Source organism: Dermacentor andersoni, chromosome 1, assembly GCF_023375885.2.
Source record: "Dermacentor andersoni chromosome 1, qqDerAnde1_hic_scaffold, whole genome shotgun sequence".
Lineage (NCBI taxonomy): Eukaryota > Metazoa > Arthropoda > Arachnida > Ixodida > Ixodidae > Dermacentor > Dermacentor andersoni.
In genome coordinates this window covers 62,643,726-62,669,385 of record NC_092814.1, presented here as the reverse complement: position 1 = coordinate 62,669,385, position 25,660 = coordinate 62,643,726, and the positions used below count along the sequence as shown (strand labels likewise).

General features: G+C 47.6%; 1 protein-coding gene across 2 annotated transcripts in view; it reads right to left on the bottom strand.

The window, feature by feature from the left end:
- The window catches only part of LOC126546189 (transmembrane protein 163a-like), a 93,780-nt gene that overhangs the window by 38,314 nt on the left and 29,806 nt on the right, over window positions 1–25,660 (bottom strand). For both annotated transcript variants that reach the window (XM_050194334.3, XM_050194335.2), the window contains exon 2: window positions 8,992–9,130. In XM_050194334.3, the coding sequence (XP_050050291.1) occupies window positions 8,992–9,049 (58 nt within the window). In that variant the 5' untranslated portion in view covers window positions 9,050–9,130. The remainder of the gene's footprint in view (window positions 1–8,991; window positions 9,131–25,660) is intronic.

Here is a 25,660-nt window from a genome sequence, read left to right as displayed (position 1 = left end):
TGCCGCAGCGGCGCCACCTCTGGATCGCGCGCGCCTTTTCATCTGCGTAAGCGCGATGGCTCTACTAGACGGAAACTTCTGCTCGGTAAGGCTCCCAATGCCCACTCTGTTAAAGTAATTGCGTGTCAAGTGCTGCAGGCTTCGATGTTCTGCAGCGACCAGCCGTGGTTGCTTAGTGGCTATGGTGTTGGGCTGCTAAGCACGAGGCCGCGAGATCGAATCCTGGCCACGGCGACCGCAGTTTGATGGGGGCGAAATGCGAAAACACCCGTGTACTTAGATTTAGGTGCACATTAAAGAACACTAGGTGGTCCAAATTTCCGGAGTCCCCCGCTACGGCGTGCCTAATAATCAGATTGTGGTTTTGACACGTAAAGCCACATACTTCAAAGATGTTCGGCAGCGACGCAAGGTAACCATAATGTCAGCATGCATGACAATACGTAGCAAAATAGCGTTATCTGCTGCGCCCTTAGCATCACTCAGTGCCATAACAAGTCAATTTTCGCTCTGTAGAAAGTCCGCATCGGTCCCACAATTTCCCCAAAGTATGCCGGACACAGTCCTGAAGGCTCGCATTCGCAATGTCGTGAACGCGACACCACAAGTGTCGTGAACCCCAAGAAAACGTAACAAATACGTAAACCCGCTTTACAATGCAAAACACGTACGCCGCCACTCTGCAACCGGATGGCGACGAATGTGCTTGGCAATGGTGGACTCACGACCGGAACTGACGTCACGTGCACAACCTAGGCATGCTAATGCCGGAGTTGTGGATATCTGGCAATGAAGTCAAAGGAATACAATGTATGCATTGTTAACAGAATTCGCTGGCCCGGTAAATAGGTAGGGAACAAAAAATGTATTGATGCGTTTTCTATCGAACAGTGCTTCCCATAAGAAAGCATTCCTCTTCGCCCAACTAATCATATAATAGGCAGTCAGTTCCTTATTATCCTAACTGCACCACAAGCAAAAAGAGCCAGCGTATTGCAGAAATGACACCAATATTTCTGCCGCTCTAACGCCGCGCTGATATGCTATACAAAAGGTTAAGCAAAGCGGGTGCACACTAATTCCACAGCACAGCGAATACATTTTTATCCTTATAATCACTCATGGCTGGCGTTAGCCGTTCCCACCGTTGCCCATTTTTTTTTTTTTTTCATGGTTGGTTAGAGCTGGTGTCTACACTACGGTATGCTTACCACCACGGTCTGCTTTTCACTATTCACTGGCATGCTGCTCTCCTTTGCATCTTTATACATGGTATAAAAAGCGCATAAAACGTTCGTTAGAGTGGACGAGCACGAGGCCCTCTTCTTCCATCCAGTTTTATTGATATGTCACTGCAAAAACGAACCAAGTAGGGCCGAGGCTGGGTGGGTCAAGTTGTACACAGCTTTGGTTGTCGATAGCACGACCTATTTGATACTTTGCAACCCGCACTTTGTAACCTGTAGTAGCTGAAATAAATGAGATGTCTTGCAGCCACCTGCAGAACAGATAATGCTAATGATAATGCTAACGCCAGATTTCGAATACACAAAGAAGAGCTTGTTATTCGATGTGCTCTATATTCGGGAGATGTGTACCCGATATGTTGCAATGTTCTAATTTTGACGAGAACACTATCTATGGAGCTGGCGCGATCCGTTCAAGTATTAACAGCTTATTGGACGCTTCCAGCAGACAAACTCAACCGTAAATGGTTAGCTGTTCCTCCAACATTATCCACAATTAAAGTGATACAGGATGCGTTTTCGCACAAGATGCAGTTAATAGTGAAGAAGTATTATGCCCAGAGTTTTGAGACGAGTTGCAGCGGAGTGCTCCAAATTACCCTTGAACACCCGGTATGTTACAGCTTGCACCGAAATCTCACTGCAAGGACGCTTTTGCGTTCCACTCGTATTTGAATGTGGCCACCGCAGCAGGGAGAACTGAACCCACAACGCCGTACTCAGCAGCATGATGCTGCCGCTGATGAAACAGCAAGATAGGAAGTCGGGCTAGTTGATATGGATGCACATAGTTGGAGAATATGCACCGTCTATCTCACTGTTAGATTCTGAGTGGCAACTGCTAGCAGATGTATTCCATGCTGTCACTTAATAGAATAGGTGTCTGTTTTTTGCTCCTAATAAACTTCAGGTGCTAGATGACGCTCGTATACTGCGTCCTTCTCCTCGTGCTGCCATCTTTTTTCGCGTTGATTTCAAGTACACTGCCGAGCGGTAGCTGTTGAAAGAGCAGTTAATAAATGAGCATCAGGAGCAATTTTTTTCGTGGTGGTTTGCAACGACTAAACCAGGAACGTGCAGTTCAGGTTCCTTTAGACTTATATAGACTGTTGATGGTGAAACCTATTCTTCAATGGAGCTTATGTTTAATCGTGAGTACCGTGTGTAAGTAGTTCTTAAATTGATTAAGATTGTCGTCCGCTTCACATTAACTTGTTTTATTTCCACCTTCTTTGGTTCAATTTTGTCGCTTAAAGCGCTCAATCTTGGGTCACGGATATTGCACCGACAATCCGCTCCCTGGGCATTTGCATGTTTTCCAGCTGAGGTGAGATGCCCAGTTGAGCTACATCAACCAAACCGAACGCGGCGTGAACGACTGCTTTCGGGAACATGCGCAAAAAGTAAAAAAAAACGGACAGGGGCGCACAGTTGGTAACCCACGTTATCGCGTGTGGTTTAGGCACGCTTATTGGGGACAACCATCGTAGATAAGATTGGTAACACTACTCAAATACTTACGCGACCAGCTTATTTTATTTTTTTTTAAAATAGACTGTTTCATAAGTCAGCCGAGATAACCTGTTGCAGAGTAGTTGGTTCGTACTAAACAAATAATGTGTTGAGTAAATTTCAACAAGAGCGACAGGAAGAGAGGACAGAGCTCACACTACGAACTTTTATTGCTCAAGAAGATATAGGATGGAGTGCAGACTATCAACTTTTATTACCAATAACTGTTGCTAGCCTGCGCTCTTTCCTATCTCTCTGCCCTTGTTGAAATTTGTGCAGTACATTATTTGTTCATAAGTGAGCCATCTATTGCACTGCACGCTTCAGAACGTGACATCTTGAGCACCCGTCTTCGATGTGGATGCTTCATCGCAAGATATTGGATATTATTTTTCGGCATACGTGGTAAAATGTATTTGTCGCGTCTCTTCCTTCTAACAAATGGTTGACAACAATTATACAAGACCAAGAAGCCCAAGAGTTCATGCTGTTTTGTGTATTTTAGTTTCCATCCCCTTCTAAATGACACTGCGTGTTTTTGAAGGATATATGTGAACATATTTTACGCCTTTCCCCCTTTATCTTTATGTGCACATTTACAATATTGGGCACTTAAAAAATTTAGCGAGTATTCGCATTGCGAACGATTAAGAGTTCACTCTTCGAATATCGTAAGCATTCGTATGTCAGCTTAAGCGTAAAATCTACCACGTTGTATTAAGCAACAAAGCAAGTATAGTCGCTTCAATAGACATGCATCGTGCCGACGGACACTGGTGACCCTATGGACGTGCAGCCCTCTGGCGGTTCGACGAATGCAGCCAAGCGACGTCCCCCTATCAACGTGCTTCAACAAGACGCCATCGGATCGGCAAAAAGGTAAGGGCCACCCCAGACAATTCCTCCACGGCCTCCCCTACGCCCGCTCCCTCTCAGTCTTACCCAACGCCCACCCCTTCTCAATCCTATCGAGTTCATATACGCCCCCTTTCATGCTACGATATAAACTCAGTAGCCACAAAATATGTCCAGAGGGTCATCGACCAATCTCTTGAAACCACTGGATACAAAGGGTTCACAATACAAAGCTACCAACTCGATCACTGTGCACTTGGCATCTCTCAGTGATGTACAGAAAATGTGCACTTTAACATCTATCCTGCTGGCAGAAGACCAACACCTACCTGTGCAGTGCTACTTTGCATCTAATCTAATTCTAATTATGGGGTTTTACGTGCCAAAACCACTTTCTGATTATGAGGCACGCCGTAGTGGAGGACTCCGGAAATTTAGACCACCTGGGGTTCTTTAACGTGCACCTAAATCTAAGTAAGTACACGGGTGTTTTCGCATTTCACCCCCATCGAAATGCGGCCGCCGTGGCCGGGATTTGATCCCGCAACCTCGTGCTCAGCAGCCCAACACCATAGCCACTGAACAACCACGGCGGGTGCTACTTTGCATCGGGCCCTAATATACAGAGGTGTGTTGTCTATGGCATTGACCCGGAAGACACCCCTGAGAAAATATGTCGTGAATTGACCTCCACGACACACAAGGTGCTCGCAGCTAGATTCATGGGCAAAAGCCGTACATGCTTAGTGACGGTACAGGGCCCTCAATGTATTCCAGAACGATTTTATTACTATGGTTGCATATTGCGACCTAAACCCTACCTCCCTCGGGCAATATTCTGCTACCGCTGCTTGCAACGTGGACACATGCAGGCATTTTGCCCACAGCGTACTATTGATCCAGAAAAGCTCACACCAGAAGGCCAACCACGATATCGATGTGGCTTATGTAAATCTGATGAGCACGATATGACAAGCACAAATTGTCCGACTAAACAGAAGGCCACAGTACGGATACGAAAGGCTATACCAAAAACGACTACAGTAACAACACACAATCGTTATGAGGTACTTGCAGAAGAGCCAGAGATGCTCTTGGCAGAAGAAGAAAAAGCCCCAGAAACACAACTGTATTCTTCTGTTCTTAAACGTGGCAAGCAGTCGCAGACAAAGAAACAAATTACCGGAACCTCTGTATCAGTCGGATGATGACCATGATGACATTGACGCTCGGATAGACGCACTGGCCAGAGATTGAGCGACTACGCAAACAAAGAATTGGTAATTCTGCGTCGTCAGAAAACAGCACCAACACGTGACGCATCAACCACTGCGAATGCCACCGTTACGCCTGGATCCCGTCCGGCACAACAGGTTAACCAAGCTGTTTGGACAGCAGTTTTAGATCAACTTTCTCAACTAACGTTGCTCATTCAGAATTGCCTGCATCATGGCTAATTCTCTGCAGCAGGTGTCACAGGATGGCATTCTACGGTGGAATTGTCGGGGCCTAAGCTCCAAGTTAGGAGAAATTAAAACCAAGCTTCAATACAATAGGCTACATGTATGGGCACTGCTTATTCAAGAGCATAATAAGCAATGCTCCCTGTCCAATTTTAATGGGTATCATAACCCATCTATTAGAGATAGACGTGCTACTACAATGACTTCAGCTCCGGGAAAAGCTGCAGTTTATATATCATCGCATATTGCTCACACAGTGATTGATCTGGAGCCATGGTGTAGTCGTAATCAAGAAGTTGTCGGGGTCCTGACACGACCAGCGAAGACTCCTGTCATTCTAGTGTCATTCTACGCCAGACCACAGCGCACACGCTTGAACTTGGGGTGGATAGCCCATCTGCGGTCTACGTACCCGGGATTCCTATTCTCGTGGGTGGAGACTTCAATGCACCACATACAGAATGGGGGTACACGTACAACTCCCGAAGAGGATACCAAGTTAAAAACATCACGAGCGATGCCACTTTTACACTGTGGAACCATCACGCTGTGGCTACCAGTGCTGTACCTGCAGTATCTAGAACAAACGCTCCAGACATCACGTGGTGGTTGGGTCCTATAATGCCGCAGTGGCGGGTGGAACCAGATACATGGGGCAGTGATTATATGCCAATAATGATTGGTTTGCACAGAACGTGCATAAAGAAAATTCCACGACGAGTAACAGTCACGCATTGGGATAAGTTTCGGGAATCATCGATTGATAAAGTACCCTCAGAGCCCTCAGAAATTATTCCCGCTTTGCAAGAACTGCTACGGGGGAACACCACTGTAACCACAGTTGACGATGAACAACCTCAACCGGACCTCGCCCTCTTGCAACTTTGGGCAAAGCGACGTCAGGCAGAAGTGTATACGTCGAGCAATCCCGATGCACTAGGTAGCCGTGCACGTGCTAACCATATAGCGGCGAAGGCGCATCGGCACGAAAAGCAACTTTCTCGACGACGATGGTATGAGTGGTGCGAGAATCTCGGATCGGGCATTGGAAACAGAGCACTTTGGCGTACGTTCCAGTCAATGGAACGCGGTCATAAGCAACCTGACCCTGCAGCGAGCGTTAGGTTAGCGATGCAGAGTTCGCCACATCAACTTGCAGAACACGCTGCTAGAGCGTTTTTCCCGAAATACGATCACGCGTCACCCATAAACTGCCCCGAAATTGGTGAGTCTGACACAACTTCCAAATCCGAAGTATCCAGCCCTTTCAGCATGGCCGAACTAATAGCGGCGATTGAAACTTCGAAGCAATGAACAACATCTGGTCCCGAAGGAATTCCTTATGAGGTTTTCAGGAACATGGAAGGAGCAGCTCTCGACGCACTTCTTCAGGCTATTAATAAAGTATGGGAGACTGGAAACGTTCCACCTGATTGGAAGCATTCAATTGTTGTCGCGATTCCAAAACCAGGAAAGTCTGCAAGCTCGCTGAAAAAATGCTGGCCACACGTGTTTCCTGGTGGCTTGGACGCCACGATAAATATCATCCTGCTCAAATTGGATTACGTTCTTACTTGGGAACTGAAGACGGACTTTCTATCTTATCAGACGATGTTTTACAGGTTTCACCACACAGTCACGCTGTGCGCACGGTAGTAGCAACAGACATAACGAAAGCTTATGACAATATAGACCAAGAAATCATTATAGCCAACCTCATCGTCCTGGGACTTCCACCGCGGGTGATAAGATTCAACTACTCATTCCTTCAGAATCGCAGATTTGCGATTAGAGTAGATGGAAGGCAAGAAAGACACTTCACATGGAACAGAGGAGTCCCACAAGGTTCGGTTTTGGCTCCTCTTCTCTTCAACGTTGCTCTAATACCTCTAGCCTGGCAACTACATCGGATTCCAGACGTGAGGTTCTTAATCTATGCGGATGACGTCACTTTGTGGTCCGTGCATAAAGATATATCTAGACAAACTCAACAGCTTCAAGAAGCCCTTGATGTTCTGAACAACTACGCTCGGAAAGCAGGGTTGGACATTTCCGCCCAAAAAATCAAGCTATGTTGTGGTGGCCAACAAGAAAGGACGCACAAGACTCACGCAGCACCCCTTTACATTTAGACTCGGCGCAGTGACAATCCCTGAGGCTTCTGAGGTCCGCATACTGGGTCTCGATATTCACCACTCCGGCAGTGGTGCACACTGGCTCCGTAAAACCAGACAGACTTCGACGAAAACACTTCACCTTATTCGTCGCATTGCAGCAAAAGCAGCTGGAGCTCGTACTGACGTAGCTCGACGGTTGGTGCGTGCAGACTTGCAGCCACGAATTTTATATCAGGCACAACTTCAACGGCTGAGTTTGGCACAGCTGGCACAGTTGGAGACAATTAATCGCGATGCTATGCGCGCAATCACAGCACTGCCCCGCATCACTCCGATACCAACCTTACAGGAACATGCCCAGCTCAACACAATTTCAGAGCTAATTTTGCAACGTGAAAAAGCCCGTGAAATAAAAAAGCAACTTATTCCGGCTGTCGCTGCGTTGCATGCTCATTTTCAACGCGGCTCTCGGATTGACAATCAGCCCTATCCAATGCCTCCCTGAGAATTCACCAGCATCACAACTAATAAGCCAACGAAGTTACGACGCAGCAATACAACATGTATTATTGACGAACACAATATCGTCGATGCATCATGCGCTAACACCTGCAAAGTCTATACGGATGCTGCCATTCTCCCAGACGGCGGAAGGACATCATTCCTGAGTACTACGCATAATTTCATCAGCGGCCACCAGCGCTATTCATCTACGGAAGCCAGCGCTCTAGTAATGGAACTTCAAGCCATCCACGACGCTGTGCAAGATGCGACATCTAAGCTGCCGACCATCAAACAACTAGATAGCTTCACTGATTCTTTAGCGGCTATTCAGGAACTCAAGAAGGTTGATAAGGCGATGGAAATCTGCGAGACAATACACACTATGAATAGTAAAACAGCTACTTGCGTCAAGGTACACTGGATTCAAGGCCATTCAGCGAACCCTCACAACATATTGCTGCTGACCAGCAGGCACACTGCCCTCCTAATCCTGATCTTCCGCCTATTCCCCTCCCACCTCAACCCCTTAACTCGCTCCGAGCCCGTAAAAATTTTCTCCGGCAGGACACACGCGCTCTTATCCCACCGTGTGTCTGCGCCCTCCCCCTTCACCTCACTAGGGCGGAGGAAGTTGTGCTTGGGAGGCTTCGGGCCGGGGTGGCTGTTACCCGCCGGGTTATCCGCCTATTATCTCGAGGTGGAACTGGTCGCATTTACCACTGGGTGCTACGTGTCCATACTGCTCCGTTCCTCTGATGGAAGCAGATGCATACCACCTAATATGGACATGTACTGGTTTAAAATCGGAACGCTCGTGTCTCCTACTGCAAGCCGGCCTCCGCTACAGTGTGACAACCAGCTATTACCGCTGGATACATAACAGATTCCACAAAACACTGCTTCAATTCATACACAACACAGGCCTCACAGCACACATATAATACACACCAAGAATTATGCCTTAAGGGCAAGTCTTTATCGCAATAAAGAAAAGACATGCAGCTTTAGAAACGTCACTGGCCATTGTAGATAAGAAACCACACCAAACAAAAAATTTTTCTGCCCTTGCAAATGAAACGTTTCTTTTCCTAAAAACCGTTCTTCGGCTTTCTGTCAACAGATGGATGCGAAAAATCGTTGTGTCTAACTTGAACGTTTCAGTTGCGCCAAGTAAAGTCATATCAATACAAGCACGAGCAATTGCGCTTCTGATATCGAACACTTCTTTCCCGCGGCAGAGGCTAGCAGTATGTGTAGAAACCCAGTTGCGCAGAAATGGTCTGCATCACTTACCATTCACCACGCGCGTTTTACACGAGTTGCTTCCCGAAAAGAGCCCATTCTTCTCCATGGCGCGCGGAGAAACCTCCTTTCCAGAAACGCAGCCCAGCTCAGGTGAACTCGAACGAAGCAGAGGTCGCCGAGCTTATGCCTGCGTCGAAAAAAATAAAAAAGAAGGCAAGGAATGGTACCCCATGCCATTTGCCTCACAAGAGTGTCTACTCATAATGCAATACGGAAAATCAGCAGACCTTATACGGACGCGCAGCACAGAAAAATAAATTAACCTAAAAAGCTGAGCCAATTTGTGCAGGCGCAGGCAAAAGACGTAGCAAAATTGGCATCTAGAGCACCTGACGTGCAGCTTTTAAGCGAAACACTACAGAACACGGGAACTGAAGGTGAAGGAAAATGCGAACGGTTTGTGAAGGTCCGACGGTCTTCCGTAAAGTGGCTACAATTTCGCCGCGGAAACCGTGCTTAGCTGAACAGCAGCGCCCAATTAGGGACATCCACACTTCTAATCAACGAGCGTTCAAGACAGCCAACTGAAACAACCTGCCGATTAGCCTTGTGCAGCACACGTCAGAGCAAGCTTAGCGCTTGGCAGATGCTATGACTGGGGACGACAGGCTGCCCGGACCAGCCTCGCAGGGAAAGCCAGTCGGAATGAACCCGAGCAACCCAGCCCATGTATCGACGCCGGCCGGCTGCACATGTCATAGCGGATGCAGCCAGCGGTAAGTTCCAGACGCAGATAAAAAAAAAGTAAATATATCAAGCGGTGGCCTCACCGGCTGTTGCACGCCCTGTGCACGATGAACTGGAGCGTTGTGTGGTTGTGCGTTGTTCTCGTGTGCATGCTTTTAGCTGTTGTCCTCCTGGACACAGTACGCCACAGGTTTTCTTAATGCATGATATACGACTGTGACACGTCCCACAGTTCCGGTTCAGACATGCTCTAATGAAGCTTTTTTTTTTTTTCAAGCCCTGCTGAAGTCGCGCTCTCCAATGTAGTCCTTGCGTATAATTTTTGTCTGTAATGTTGTGCTAGTCGTTACTATGTACCCACCTTCATAGAGGAAGCAAGAGGAGTGGTCTTTGAAATCTGTAAGGGAGTCGCAGGCGCAACGTGTAATGTCCGGCTGATAAATTTGATTTTCTGACCTGTATTCGTTCAGTTCAAATTCAGGGAAGTAGGCGATTTCTGACAGCCATCGTCAGTGCTTCCAAAGGCCTGACAAAGCTCACAACGCTTTAATGGGCCCTTTCGATTGTTTTCCTTTTTTTTTTATTCCAACAGTATTCAATATCATGGGCACCTGCGGGATCGTTTCTCATAACGCCATTCTCACCAAGTCGTGGCACATGGCGTATGTCATTTTTTTAGCAACTGCTTGAGCTACATAATTTCTGTCACGCATGGAGCAAGTTCAATGTGGCTACAACTGTCAGTAACACAACTGTCACTGTCCCACATGACGTACATTTTCCTATCTGTGTTCTTGCGTCCGCAACTGAGTTGACGTAGAGCAGGGAACTATTCAGTTTTCAACATACCATATGTGTGTTCTTTAATCTTAACAGAATTTTTAAGTAATTGCCTGTGACAGCCCAATCTCGTAAAACCTTTGATTTGGCTTACTCGAAAAGGCGGCCATTATTTTTGTAAGAAATTAAGATGCATAATTGACTAATTAACAATATTTAATTCTACTTAATCACTTTACGGTTCATGTACAATTTACGTACTGGACCTGGTAAGTTCGCAAGACATATTCACTTCCTAAGATTTTTGAGGTTAGCACTACTTTCGATATACGAGTTTTCAAATTGCGTGGCGAAATACATTGACATTCCAGTTTGATTTGCCTGCACTACTTAAGAAGGAGTGCTTGTTTAAAGACATACGTGAGACAGTGCAACTATAGCCGCAAGTTTGACGGCGTTTCTCTGAAAAATGGAGCTAGTTTCAAAATTAAAAATTAAATTATAGGGTTTTACGTGCCAAAACCACTTTCTGATTATGAGGCACGCCGTAGTGGAGGACTCCGGAAATTTCGACCACCTGGGGTTCTTTAACGTGCACCTAAATCTAAGTACACGGGTGTTTTCGCATTTCGCCCCCATCGAAATGCGGCCGCCGTGGCCGGGATTCGATCCCGCGACCTCGTGCTCAGCAGCCCAACACCATAGCCACTGAGCAACCACGGCGGGTGGAGCTATTTCAAAATTCACTTCAAGTGGGCACAACTTGAGAATTTACTGGCGCCAATGCCAGCCATTGCAACGCGTGCCCAAGAGTATTTAGGTAAAATTTTATTTGATGAACTTCTTAAATAGATTATGCAAATCGATTTCTAGTGATGTCCGCCTCTTTCAGTATATCTCACGGAGTATAATTGCGCTATCTGCCACAGGCGACTGCTGTAAAAATTGTTGACATTTTAAAAACACCTGACATTTTCGTATGGCATTGACATATCGGCGTGCTGTGCAACACGTCTGCCCTTACATGTGGGGTATCGGCGAGTGGCAACCATGACACATCCCAACTCTTCCGGCCGACGTCGGGAGGTCTATATTATGAAACTAGCATGGTAGGCACTCGTTCACGAGGTTCGCAAAGGCCTAACATTATTGTCCGTAGGGCGACACCAAATCATGAATCCTTTACAAATATTTCGCTCGGAGCCCATTTATCCCATAGGAGAAAATGCTTGCCGTGTTCATAAATTGCTCGAGCTTACTGAGTGCCGGGGTAACATGCATGCTCGCGCATCTGCACCAGAGGCGTTTTCGAAGCATCATCGGTAGTCGTACTAAGCAATTCAAATGCGCACAGCCATTAAAACTATTTGCAAGCAGATGACTTATTGGCCGGTCTCGTTCAATATTCCACAGGCTCGTTGGTTTGCGGCACTTGCGGCACTAGCAATGAGCGCGCACAAGGCGACAAAAGTAACGCCTGTACGCCTGATTAGCGTTCCTAAATATATAAGCACTACACACTGCTTCAAAATATTTGCTGTTAATGCTGAATACCTGCCAGGTATCAACGCACCTGCGAGAACACTGCAATATTATGCGTCATAGGGGGAAGTTAACTTCTTGCCTTTGGCCAATAAGCTAACTTCGACATGCTCCTACTACCTTGCTATGTAACTGAACGCATGCTCCAGCGGATGTTTGACGCCCGCAAGCTGCGCCAGCCCCATGGTCTCTTCGGCGGTGAAACAGGGCGGTTCAACTAGGTTGGTCGGTCTCGCAACACGACACAGGCGACTCCGACACAGAGCTGCACATGGCACTTTTGCCCGTGTAAGCGAAAAAAAAGTGCACACTAAGAAAAATTGCACCCTGAAGGGTGTCTTCTCGTGTCTATCATTCACCCCCTTACACTCATAGAAACGGATGTTTAGGCAAACTAATACATCCATTTGAAAGGGTGATTTGTCGTAATTGCAGCCTTTCCTCCAATGTGTTTTGCGAAATGCGCACTAACTTTCATTTTACCAGCGATATCTTTTATTCTATCATTGTCCTAGTCTTTCGGACGTCCGCCGATGTAATCTCGAAGTATTTTCTGAAAAGATTATAGAAAAAATGGAGCAAAGAAAAGCCGCGCAGCCTGATTCGAACCGCGGACCTGCAGACGGCGAGTTACCTCTCGACCACTCCGCCGACGCAACGTGAGGGAATAATACAGCACCTTAAAAGTGCAGGAGCGCCTCTAGCTGATCTGATAGGTTGATGTCACGCTATTTAGTGCTTCAGTTTACCTATAAATCAGCACCAAGGTGAAACAATCTAAGCGAAGCTAGCAAAGATGTGAAAGGCAGGAAGGAGTGAAGAGGTTACAAAGCAGTTTTCTCTCTCCACTTTACGACTGGAAAGCCCGCCACCCTCACAATAACAGCTGTGTGCTTAGCGGTAGGCTATTGCTCCGTATTCATATGCGAATGTTTGTTCTAACCGATACTGCATAAAACAGCACAAGACTTACTGCGCATCATATTGCGCCAGCCCCGATGCTACACCAGAAATAACATGCGCTTGAACTATGATTGGCTAACGCAATATTGACAGCTGTGATTGGCCGCTATTCTATAAAACAAAAAAAGGTGTGTATTACCATTTCACTAACGGAAATGTATACATGAAGCACCAGGTTGACATTCGTAGCCTACTGTGGCCATATGGCGTGTTCGAACAATCACTTGGCGCAAATCACGGGTAGAACCCGCATGGCACTTTTACTTGATTTAAATGTTGAGGCGCCCTAGCACCCTTAAATTCTGCAAGGCGCGTATTTCAAACAAAACAGCCTTTTCACACCCTGAAATTATCGAAAGGTCACATTGAAGTTGTTCTGCTAACGAATGCACCCATTTAAACATTTTTCAGAGAAATTAGGGGGGGAAAAGGGTGTTTCGACCTGCAATCCGGTCTTGAACGTGTTATTTTCTTGAAATTCTGAAGGATCAGCATTTCTGTCAAGAAACCTCACTTGTCAAACAAAAATATCGCAGCACAGGTGCTACAGATCAAGTTCTGCCATCGGAAAGTATCGCTGTAAATTGAAGAAAGGCAGAAATTGTAATGGCTTCCATACATCAGTGCTGTGCGATGTGCAAAAGTCGGGGCTATTCCCAGATCAGTCTCAATATTCGACGCTGAATGAAATGCCCGGCGACTCGTGCGCCAAATATCGATGAGCCGATATTTGGCGCACGAGTTCCGTGCGCGAACAGAGTTCCGAGAGCATGAATAACAGAGTTCTTCATGCTCTCGGAACTCTGTTTGGCTGTCGAACTTTTTCCCTATCCCCAATTTACTCGTAGATAATCAATGCTCTTTTGCAATAGTTGCAATGTGTGCGCGCGATCGCGTATGTTGAGTATTTGCAGCGTGCGTGCCACTGCCTCAATTGTTTTCATGCGGTGCAACGAGTCAGGCCTGTCGCCAAGCGAGAATATCCAGCTTCCACTTCTCCTTCGCGTGCATGACCATTCTTTTTTCTTTCGTCTTGGAATGGCGCTCACAAATCTTTCTGTCGCAGCAGAACGGCTGACACTGCTGCCTGTGACGTCTGCGGATACAAGAGTGTCCGAGACCTTTTACTGTGACCTCGATGCGGCGAACGAAGATGACTACCCTGCCCACAACGCTAGGCCAATTAGACATCTACGCAACTCAAATGCAGACGCTGCGCGGTGACTGTTTTATCCCATCATTGGCACATAGCCAGAAGGACTGGTCAGTTCCCGAGGCTTGGTCGATAGCCTATGACAGCAGTGCCCTGTCTTCGTCACGTTTCTCTAACCTTCGTGTTCATCCCTTTATGTCATTCTGCTCTGCACGGCAGCCAATTGGTTTCCCTTCTCATTAACCTAGTTAACCTCCCTGCCTTCCTCTCTCGCTCTCTCTTCTCGTTAACGTCCTTACCTTTCCTTTATCATGTGAGTCGTAAATAGAAGCACGGAATCAGAGAGAGAGAGAGAGAGAGAGAGAGACGGGGTCGGAAAGGCAGGGAGGTTAACGGAAGAGATTCTCGTTTATTATCCAGCAGTGAGGGGCGGGTAAAGGGAAATGACAGACGGTAAGATTAGCGAAGAGAAAAGCAAAGGCACAGAAAAAAAACAGAGGAAGTTGGGAACGTGCGTGAGAACTATAGTCTCCCTAATAGGCCACTCGAACGCAAAAATTTCAAACATTCCTTGACCAACTTGTGGTGTGAAGAATATGGGCCGGCGTACCAGGACTGTTTGCTCTGAATGCGGCCGGTCATCAAGACGGCCCAGCGTGGTCGCGAGGACAACGGCGAAGAACGTGGTAATTTGTTTCCTCGCTGCCGCAGTGGTCAAAAGCAGCACTGTCTTTCCTTTCGGTGCGGAAAGTAAAGGATTTTGTAAAAGCGACGCCAAGCCACACTCGGTAAAGTACCGTTGTCTCGGGTCAGGATAGTCCAGCTGGAGGACAAAGTATAAGACGGGTCCAGTCGATGCAAACGTATGTGCTGAAAACTAGGTGTGTTCCACAACGGTTGTGTGACATCATTTGCAAGCACTGGAAGTTTCGCTGCTGCTGGGTTCTTGGCAGCAGGATTGGTTCCTGCACGCAATCTTCATGAGCTGATAGAGCAGCTTCTTCGGCATGTTCAATGCCTATTACTCCACAGTGGCAAGGGAGCCACTGAAATGTGACATGGTGTCCTAGCTCGGCGAGACGATGAAGGAGCTCTCAGATTTCTGGAACTAGCTTTTCGTATGGTGCACGGCGTAAGGCGAAAAGCAAGTAATGTACAGCTGCATTGAAGTCACTAAAACACGTCATTCTTGAGGTGGTTCCTCACGAATTTTATGCGAAGTGCACTACGAAGAGCAGCAAGCTCCGCGGCTGTCACTGTCGTCTGGTGTGATGTCGTGAACTTCAAGGTGGCGGCTTTCGCAGGAAAAATCACTGATCCTGCAAAACTGTCCCTGGTCGTTGAAACAGCAGTGGACAGATGGGCATGATCGTTTTATTTTTCGCACAGCAAGAGCAGCGAAAGTTACTTGAGAGCTGGTGATGAGAGTTGTGCCTTCGTTCGAATTCCTGATACTGTCAGTCAAACTTTTGGCTGAGCCAAGCACCAAGGTGGAAACAAATTCTCGTTGCAGCTGTGTAATCTGATGGACGGTACACACGATAAGGCAGTATCGTCTGACAAGAAGAGGCGCGTGGTTGGTCTTCTGGATGTTATGCGAGATACTGGAAAGGGGCGCGAGCAAGGTGCCTGGCAGGTACTCTGAGCGCTTCCACAGTAATGTTAATCTTGGCTAATGGTTTCTGATCTTGATGCACATCGTGGCAACCCTAGACAAGCCATAAGCGCCTGGGCCTGAGCACTTTCGGTTGTACGGATGTTAGTTCTGCAGGTATTGATCAGCACTGCTAAGCTGTACCTCAGATACCCGAGAAACAGCGTCCTGTGCAGTTGCATAACCACGTGTACTGAAGTACCCGTGCTTTTTCCTCCAAGAAACTTGAAAAGGTGAGAGATGGTTGTCAGGTGCTCTTTTTAGGTAGGCCACATAGGGACACCAACAGAGGTCACTGTCGATAATTACCCCTAACAACCTGCGCACCCTGACATAAGATATTTTGTCCATGAATGGATATAGCGTACGAAGTCACAGGTATTCGGTTAAATGCGACCAATGCACATATTTCTGGGGGCGATCTTGGCCTTGTTTGCTAAGGTACGTCGTTAATCAGACGATATTATCGGCGATAGTGGCCAGGTGACTAAGGCTCACGGCGTCAAAATAATTATAGCCTATTAACTCGCACAGGTGAAAGCCACGCGAAATTGTTCGCACTTTGTTTTAATTCCTTTGTTTTAATTGTTTGTTTTAATTAAGCGGGTTTCCTTGCACAGTAATTTTCTTTTACGTGACCGCGGCAGGAGTGTGCATCTGGTCTATTCCTTCGACTTCACACTTCGAATAAACAGTTGAAGTTTAGCGCGTGTCCTGTTCCTTCCTATACCCTCGAAGCCTTTGGTGTTTGTGTCCTCGTTGCGCTAATAGGCCTCCTTTGATCAACATACACAGAGTGCCCGTTGGCATAGTGTGTAGAGCTCATACAGAGGGATGGTCAGAATGAGACACGGGGCAAAACGCAACATTTTCAACTTACCGCACTCCATATGCTAACTTTGCCATTTTAAGTGGCGTGATATTTTGCCTAAATCTGCCCCTACATATCTACTCGTTTGACTACAAAACTGTCGTGACTGGGCGATTTACATTACAAGGAAATAATGCGGACTGAGTGCCCTTGAGTCGGAGCCCCGCCCAAAAGAAGCCAAACATCGGCTCATTTAATTTTCGAGTGAGTACACCACAGTCCCAGTACTGTTCTCTGTCAACGGATCCGTGTGTTTTATTTCTTTTCACTATCTTCACTTTCACGATGCTTTATTTCAGTGTGTCTTATTTACACTGCTAAAATTATTTCAGTAATACTTTATTACCAGGGGCAAAACGCAGCAACGAGCCATCTGCAGTATAGTGAGCCCCAATATTTTTATGGAGCTAATTACTTGTGACTGCTCTTTACAATTTCTGTCTTGTCTAGGATGGTAAGGGTGGACGGCAAAAAAAGACATCCAGTGCTGCTTCCGCCGAAAATGGCAGGCAATTATCACATGAAGCCGTCCGTATCAACGACCCCGCTTTATTTGAACTGCTTCAAAAGTGTTTCTTACGCCGCATAAGCTATCCGGAAAACCCGTTGAGCCTACAGAAAGGAATAAAAGCTCCCATGAAACTTATCTGGTGCCAATAATAAAAGCTAAAGCAAAGAATGGAGAAGGGATCCCAATTCCCATCACATCTCCCTACAAGGCCTCTGTTTGCGAGGGATGCTAGAGGTTTGTAGTCTCGCTCATCCAGAAAATGTATAAATCGAAGAAGGCTAAAGGAAACGAAGGGAAAACCACCCGTTCAGTGCACAAGCATGTGAAGGAAAAGTGTTCTGCCAGACACGCGACTCACACCGAATGCCACTTGCAGTGCTCGGTATGAAAGTTGCGGAGGCTCTGTGTGAATTCATGGTGCGCAAGCTACAGCGACTGTGCCCATGAAGCATGCGTGGGGGGCCCACGTTGTCTGCTACAAGTGCCTTATTTGCAAACAATAAACTGGGTTACTTTTTGGGGCTGTCATTTTGCCCACTCTGCCTGCCTCATTTTTCCCCGAGGTCAAAGCAAAATGAGACATGTGACTTTTTAAAATAAGGTTTTATTAATAATTGTGTTAATTGCAGACAAAGGCAAGGACCCGTTAAAGATTATGATTGCATTTTTTCACAATTCTGAACAAAACATCAGCATCAGTTTGAAAATTTCTCATTTTGCCCCCGTCTTACTAACATGATCGTCTGAATATTCCCTTTCATCGTCTGTGAAGAACGGAAATTGCAATTGTCTCCGACCGGATGACAAGAGGAGACAACAAAAGCGGACAGGCTACAAAACAGGCCTACACTAAACTACCGACAGCTGTTTGAAACAAAGCGCCATACTTTGACAGAATATCAAAATATATACATATAATATCCGCTCCTTTTCTAACATTCCATTCTCCGCGCGTGAACAGCTACAATATTGAGCGTCGACAGGGCGCGAGGTCTTGAATGAAGTTTGACATCTGCCTTCCCATCGAATAGAATGGAGTGGGAATGAATACGTTTAAACTTCATTTTGTGCAATCATTAAAGACCAATTTACATAGTTGTTACTACCGTTGTTTGAGTGACTTCAACCTGTTTACCGACTGACTGACTTTGCGATCACTTTTGAGGTATACGATTTGCATAAAGGGTCACTGGCGCTACAGTCTTTCCAAAATTACTTGCTAGGCGAAGCACTGCACAAATGCCAGATTTTACCTAAAGTGAACAAGAATGCGAAAACACACGTAGGGTAACCTCCTGGACAGTTTGGTTCGTGCTTTATTTAGTTTACATTTTCAGGGTACGCGTATAGTGCTGTACCAGTGTAAGCACTACTAAAGCAACCTTGACAAAACGCCACACGCATATCAAGTTCTCTATATACAGAGATTTCGGGAAGCCTCTGCTATAATACCATGTAATGAAGGGAATACCAAACCTCCGGGCACACAATATTACTCGTCTGCCCATTCCTGAAAAGAGGTGTTAAACGGCAGCGGCCGCCAGTTGCGCTGCCCACCATAGGTAAATCTTTTCTTCACGCAGCGGAGCCCCTGCCCCTCTCGATTTGGTTGCCGAGGAGCTCGGGCGTGACAACAGGCCATCACAAATCGAGCACAGCGGAAGCGGCGACCATAAATCACGGCTGGCGCCCACTCCGCCGCCGACGGCCGGCAGCAACGGGCACGCACGCCTGCTGAACAGGAGCCACGACGGCCAGTCAGCGGCCACTTTGTACCGCAACAGCCGCCGGCATTCCAGACCGGTGTCCCGGCGCGCGGAACTTGGCGCTTGTTTTGAAATCGTCGATTACGCGGTTCCGGGGCCAGGTCCAGTAACGGGAATACGTATAGAACGTTCAACGAAATGACCAGCCCCCGGTAACACGATGCTATATCCACGAGCATTATTAGGCAATGCACCAGTCATGGTGACCAACCGTTCTTGCGTGCAAGCTGTCTCTGAACCTGGTCCCGAATCTTACTGCGTCAAGAAGCGACTTAAGTACTAATCTCGAATCCACGACCCACTAATCACAGGATTTCTGAGCATTAGCGGATGCTGGACAGAGATATGACGGCAAGTTTCCGCTGCAGTTTCTTTGAAACAACACGATCGGAAACGTTCTCCTCGGTTCGTTGGGGTGGCTTGCGCTTAGCAAATAAGCAATCAATTCCGAAGAATCTAATGCATGCAGCTGCAGCCTCTACATCCAGTTAAAGTGACCAAAGAGTTCATCGAATTATGGTGGCCCCAAATGTCTAGTTTTAGCGGTAAATTAGGCAAGAGCTAGGAGAGGTAAAACTTAAGCGTGCACATCGAAAATCTGCTCACATTATGAAACGCACGTCATGGCACCTCCGATATTTAGTAAATTCGCCATTGCTGAAACGGTTATTCTGAACACTCACAAAGTCCTGAAAGTTGACACTTTGCCAAGCCTACTCGAAAATTTCGATTTCGCACTAGAAGTTTTAGTGCCGTCCGTTGTACTGTGCCGAAAGCGCTGTGCTACAAGATTTTCTAGAAGGTTTCAATCATAGCTGAGGTAGAAGGAAATAAAGTTTTGCGAGGTCATGGTGCCAGTAATCGAGCTGTAAGGTAATTTTCTCCATTGCCTCGACCAGCGCCTATACAAGAATTTCTCGGCTGCCTTTTCCATATCGCAGATGAGTCCACGTGACGCTTACGTCACGACCTCCACCTCTTTTTTAAGCATGAGATGCTTTAGCTCCCGTTGTCGGCGACCTTCAAATGACCTTGAACGAAAAGTCAGAGCCGTTATACGGGCCTCGCTGCGAGTAGAAAACGAGATCATCCCGGCAACCAGTCAAAACTTCAGAAAATGCGGCCTTTGGCCCCCAACCCTTTGTACAGGACCGCATTACATACGCTAGTTACTGTCAAAACAAGTTAAAACATATTGCTTCCGAATTCTTTATAAGGTTTGTTGACAATATCACTCAAGCTGTAACTTCTAGTGGGCTAGGGTTGAGGATCGGGCGAGTTGGTATTGCATTCTAAAGCTGGTACAGCGCAACATGGAAAGGAAAAAACAAGCCGAGCCGGCCAGAAGAAGGAACAGAGCGCTAACTTCCAACTGGTTTTATTGGCAGATTGCAAGAAATACATAGCCGCAGGAAAGCAAGCAATGTCGTCACAACCCTTAACAAAACGTCACACCGAGAGATGACAACACCATCACAAGTCACAGAACGCACATTTCTGTCGCGCACGGTTAAACAGATCAAGCAATCTTACTTCCTGTGAAGATAGGCACAAAGGTGGCGCACTAACACACGTTCTGCCAGCCCTTGCTATGAGATCAGCTTCAACAATCTCCCGCGCAAGTTGTGATCGGTGCTTTTTCCGCACTTCACATCGACAAAAATTCGGCTTACATCCACAATCGCAACAGTGAATTCCTATGTGTTCTTGAATAGCTCGGTGCACATTGTAATCATGTTCTTTTAGCGTTTCATGAAGGCAGCGACCAATCTGGTAAATATATCTCTTCCCACATGATAACGGAATTGAATAAACAACCCCAACAACGCAAGACCCAAAACGCTTCTTGTGTATGGTAGAACAGACAGTGGTGCAAGGATGGAGTGAAGGAAGGAGTAAACAACTATCAAGTATGAAGTCAGCGCTCTGTTCCTTCTGGCTGGCTCGGCTTGTTTCTTCATTTCCATGTTGTGCTGTACCAGTTCTAGTACGCTGAAGTTTTGTCATTTCCAATAGCGACAATCAAAAGGCAGATACATGGCACCATATACTCGACTGCCATCTTTGGGCGCTGAGAAAGGGTTGCCTGGGCTCCTTTGAACGCCAGCGGTCCGCGAGTTCCATGGAACAGGTTTTGAGCCGCCTCATTCGATAGATGGCGCCACACTGCGTGACCAGGCCGGCAACGTGCGGCGTGCCGGGGTTGGTTGCGAGATGGTTGTAATGTTTGTGAGATGGTTGTGAATAATCGTCGTAATTACTCCATGAATCTGCTCTGCCGGTAGGCATTTCATGCTTACACCTCTCGATTACGGGTGAGCCAGCATCTTTTGTAAAGATTAGTCCATTCCTCCGGCTGGCGCTTATTTTCACTGCGGCAACTACGATTTCACAATACGCGTGAAGCACTTTTAGGTCGAATAAAGTGAAGGGCCAAAAGCGGTTGAAGCTCCTACAATGAAAGACCTTTGTTAAAACCTAGGCGTCCGATCGTGAAAGCCTAGGACCTCATCTGTGCGGAAAAGGAAAATTATTCGTAAAAATTCACATCTCTAGACGTGGCAAAACAGCTGCCCATAGAGCTCTGAAGGGCTGTAACAAATGAAGCAATTCCATCTATTGCATAAATATTTAGATGAACATTGTTACTCAAGAACAGGCGTGTTTCGTTGAGCTTTTACGCTTCAACCGTAAAGCGAAGGCGCTGGGTAAACGCGGCAAGGAGAAGTCGGCAGAGACTTAAAACTGCTTACGTTTAAGAATGCGCTAGCATTATAGTGGCTTTGGCGAAATGCTTTTTTTCCGAGTGTTCCTTGTGCGCGCAAGCTCTCGCCTGCGTTCTAACTGCGCCTAGGTAAGGCCAAATCAAAACGCGCCAAGCGTCTCGACACGCGAGGAGTTCATAACTCGAAGGACCGATCAGCGGTGTTCAATTAGACATCAATGCTTTTATTGCAGTAGCAATTATATGGACACTCCAGGCGCATTTTTCCCGTCGCCGTGATGTTCTGCATAAAGTCTAAGGGCGATAACACAGTCGTCGTATGCTGTATGTGCGAATAAAAGCACGCGAGGGGAGCCGATGATCTCGGCCCAATATTGCGCACGCGCGAGAGGAAGGCGGAGAGCAAACGCACCGTCTTCCGTCGAGCGAAATGCCGTGGGAGGATGGGAGGCAAGGGCGGCTTTGGGCTCCGGCAGCAACTGCGTAATTCGCGACTGGGCGCAAGCGCTACTGACGATGGCGGCTCAATCGCTCAATCTCGCTCGCGCACGGAGGAAAGCGGGAAGGCTGCGCGCGGGGGGGGGGGGGGGGGGAGCTGGGAGAGGGGGCGATTTTTACTCCGCCGTCACGTGGAGATCGCGGTCGGTGCTCGTATATGTCGTTTCAGTATCAGAGAAGCAAGTTGAATCATCGTGGCTGCGGGAAGATGCACCGAAAGGTCGGCGCACGAGCGTTTTTTAAATTCCGCCCCCATTACACGCGGCCGCCGCGGCCGGGATCGCGCACACGACCTTGTACTCAGAAGCATAACGTCATCGCTACTCATCCACCTTTAGAATGGAGAGTAATCCCTTTATATCGACGAAATGTCAGTCCATAGCAGAAGCTGACGAATCCGTGACGTCACGGGCAGTGCGGCAACTGCACCATTGTATAGGTGTTCTATAGCTTTTCTGGCTCACCAAGTATCTGCACGTGGCAAGAGTGGCAGCGGCGGTGTCGCGGAATTTATTATTGCCAGAGCAATTATACGGACGCTGGAGGCGCATTCACGCCATCGGCGCCACCGCCGGTGTCGTGCTGTGTCGCATGCGCTGCTCACGCGCGGATGTACGTACGTACCTAGCGTTTCCGGAGACGCGGAGTGCGTTTGGCTGCAAAAACGACGAAGCGAAGTGCGCGCCGGCTAACGGCGACGGTCGGTCTCACCTCGAACACCGCCGAGGTGCGACGCCTGCAACGCCACGGGCGGCGCCCTCCTCATCCTGCCAGCAAAACCCCTTAAAGGGACACTAAAGGTTAATATTAAGTGAATGTGGACTGCTGAAATAACATCCCAGAAACCTCGAAACGCTCGTTTCACGCGAAGAAGAGACTTACTGTAAGATAAAATGCGTTCTCAAGCGTCCGCGTACCTCAAGCGCAGTTCAAATCGCCCGCCCTCAGATCGAGGAGTGGTGAGGTCATGGTCTTGTAGTGACGTTGCGCCGTCGGTGAATAAAAACGGCGCCCGCTGACGGCGCTACGGCTTTTCTGCGCAAAACGCAAACGCGCGGCCAGAAACAGAGCCAAGACAGAGCCGACAGCAGCGCGAAAGCGGAACTGGTGGCTAGCGGAAGGCAAAGCGCGCGACGTTAAGCTGGTTCTATATTTTATGATGCCAACTGTGACGCTCGTTGCAATGGACGACCCTGACAACGGCACACTGGCTCGCGATGCTGGGCTCGACTTCAGCGATTTAAGTACTGATTTGAACAGGACCTGCTGCTGAGGGCTCGCACTGCCGGCGTCGTTGCGTACTACTACGACGGCAACTGTATGTCATGGCTGTACATATTCGCACATTTGTAGCTTTCCTTCGTGAAAACCAAATGCCGCACTCACCGCCCCACCCGTATTCGACCTGCAGTTCTTGCGCTTCGGAGAATGCAGGCAAGACCGACGGAACAGCGCTACGGGAAAGCATTGCTTTGAAAGGCACTGCACACGACTTCAGTAAGTCGGCGTTGGACTCGTAATCCTCTGGACGAAAGTGCAGCGAGCACACTATGCGATTTTTCGGCTCTTTGCCAACATGCTGTGGCAGAGGAACGGCACTTAACCACTTCGAAAGGAAAGGTTCCCTCGTTGGCACACAGTGAGAAGCAACGTTGGATTCGCCGCTGCAACTTCCCTTGCACAAGTTCCGCGGACCGTTCGCGCATCCCACGACATCACATGGACGTGGCGTTCTCGCTGTTTGTTCCAAATGCAAGTTTCGCGAGCCAGCAGAAGCAGCGCAGCACGACACGATAACGAAACAACTGAAACTCCAAAACGCGCGCGGCACAAAGTCGAGCGAAAACGAAACCTTTCGACCACCCATACTACCGAAAAGTAACGTCAAAAATGTTAGTTTTTCTTAGAATCGAACAGAAGTAGACAAGTAGCATTTTCTCCCGTCCTATAACCTAATGAAATGATATTTGTAACACGAATAGTTAAGTACTAGTAACAAATTATGATGAGTGCCTTCGTCATCGGTCTAGTACCGAAATGTCGCTGGGGGGTCTCAAATCTTGTCATGCATTTACCTCAATTTCTCGGTTACTAAAGCTCTGTTCCCGATTATATTGACACCTTACACGTTTTAGAGCATTGCTTTGTCACTTTAACTTGACTTCATAGTAACCTTTCGTGTCCCTTTAAACTTCGTAACGTAGCGGCACGCTCTGAAGAATGCCGCCTCCTCCTCACTCACTCTGGGCGAAGCCGACGCCGCGTCGCTATTGGACGAATAGCATCACGTGGGCCCTCGCGCCGTGCTTCAGTGCCATTTTCGCTCGAGAAGCGTCTACGGAGTGGCGAGGAGCGCATGTTGGCGCCGTTGCTACCCTCGAGCGGTGTAGGCGGCGCCCCGGTCGAGGAACGAGCGCGAAAGAGGAGAAACCAGGAGGAGTGAAGGCGGAGGAGGAGAGTGTCGCTACTTTACGAAGTTTAAGGGGTTTTACATGCCAGCGTTGTGGGACGTCTGCACGGTGACTGCCGGGAGCGCTGCTGTTCCTTCTGCCCAGCAGCAGTTTACCGTGCGTCGTGCTACTCGTGTCGCGCCCGCGTTTAGTTAAAACACCGTCCGAGGACCTCAATGGCAACGCTAAACCTTGCCAGCGCTGACAACGCTGGACTTACAATTCAGTTGTAAGTCTAGCGTGGTCCTGTCCGTTTCTACTTGTGCTCGCGTCCGTACTTGCTGGAAACCATTTTACGTTGACCATGCACCAAGTGGCCCAACAAACTACTCAACTAATAATGAACAATTAAGCGTCAATATCATGCTATCAAAGTGGGCACTTCGCGTGCGAAAAGTGTGACCTGCTCTGCATGCTTGTCTTTTACGGCGCTGCTCTCGAAGATTTAAAGCACACGCAAGGAACTTGCACAGGCGTCACTAATACCGTGATTGTACTTTATGTGAACTGAAATGGTGCCACATCAAATCTAGTCATCGAAACAGTTTTCAAAAACGGCATGCAGTACCGAGAAGCACCTTTTCAAACTACTTTTCTGCTTGCCCAGTTAAGCCAAGCCACCTACGACATTACAGCAACAGGAGGAGTGAATCATTGGCTATCTCTGCTGAATAAAATGAAATCACCAGATTATAGTAGCAATGAGATCATTTTCATGAATGTAAAGCTAGCTTTCACGCGAGTCAGTTTACCAGGCTAATGGCGGCTTAGTCATTATTGAACCGGTGCATACGAGCACAGTTTGCTTCTTGTTAAATGAAAATTATATAGATGTGACTCTCGTGATGAAAAATGCGCTAGAGACAAACCCTAGCATGTGCAGTTAGCACTTAGTCTTCATTCCACCCATGATTGCTGCCGCCATTGGATGGGCAAATGTTGAATGCAAAGAAGCGCAGTTGCGAATTAGGAAGAGGATCTGCCAGACGCGTTCAGAGAATCTCATGTGATGTTATGAAACACTTCCCAGGTACACTTGGAAAGTATTGGGATAACT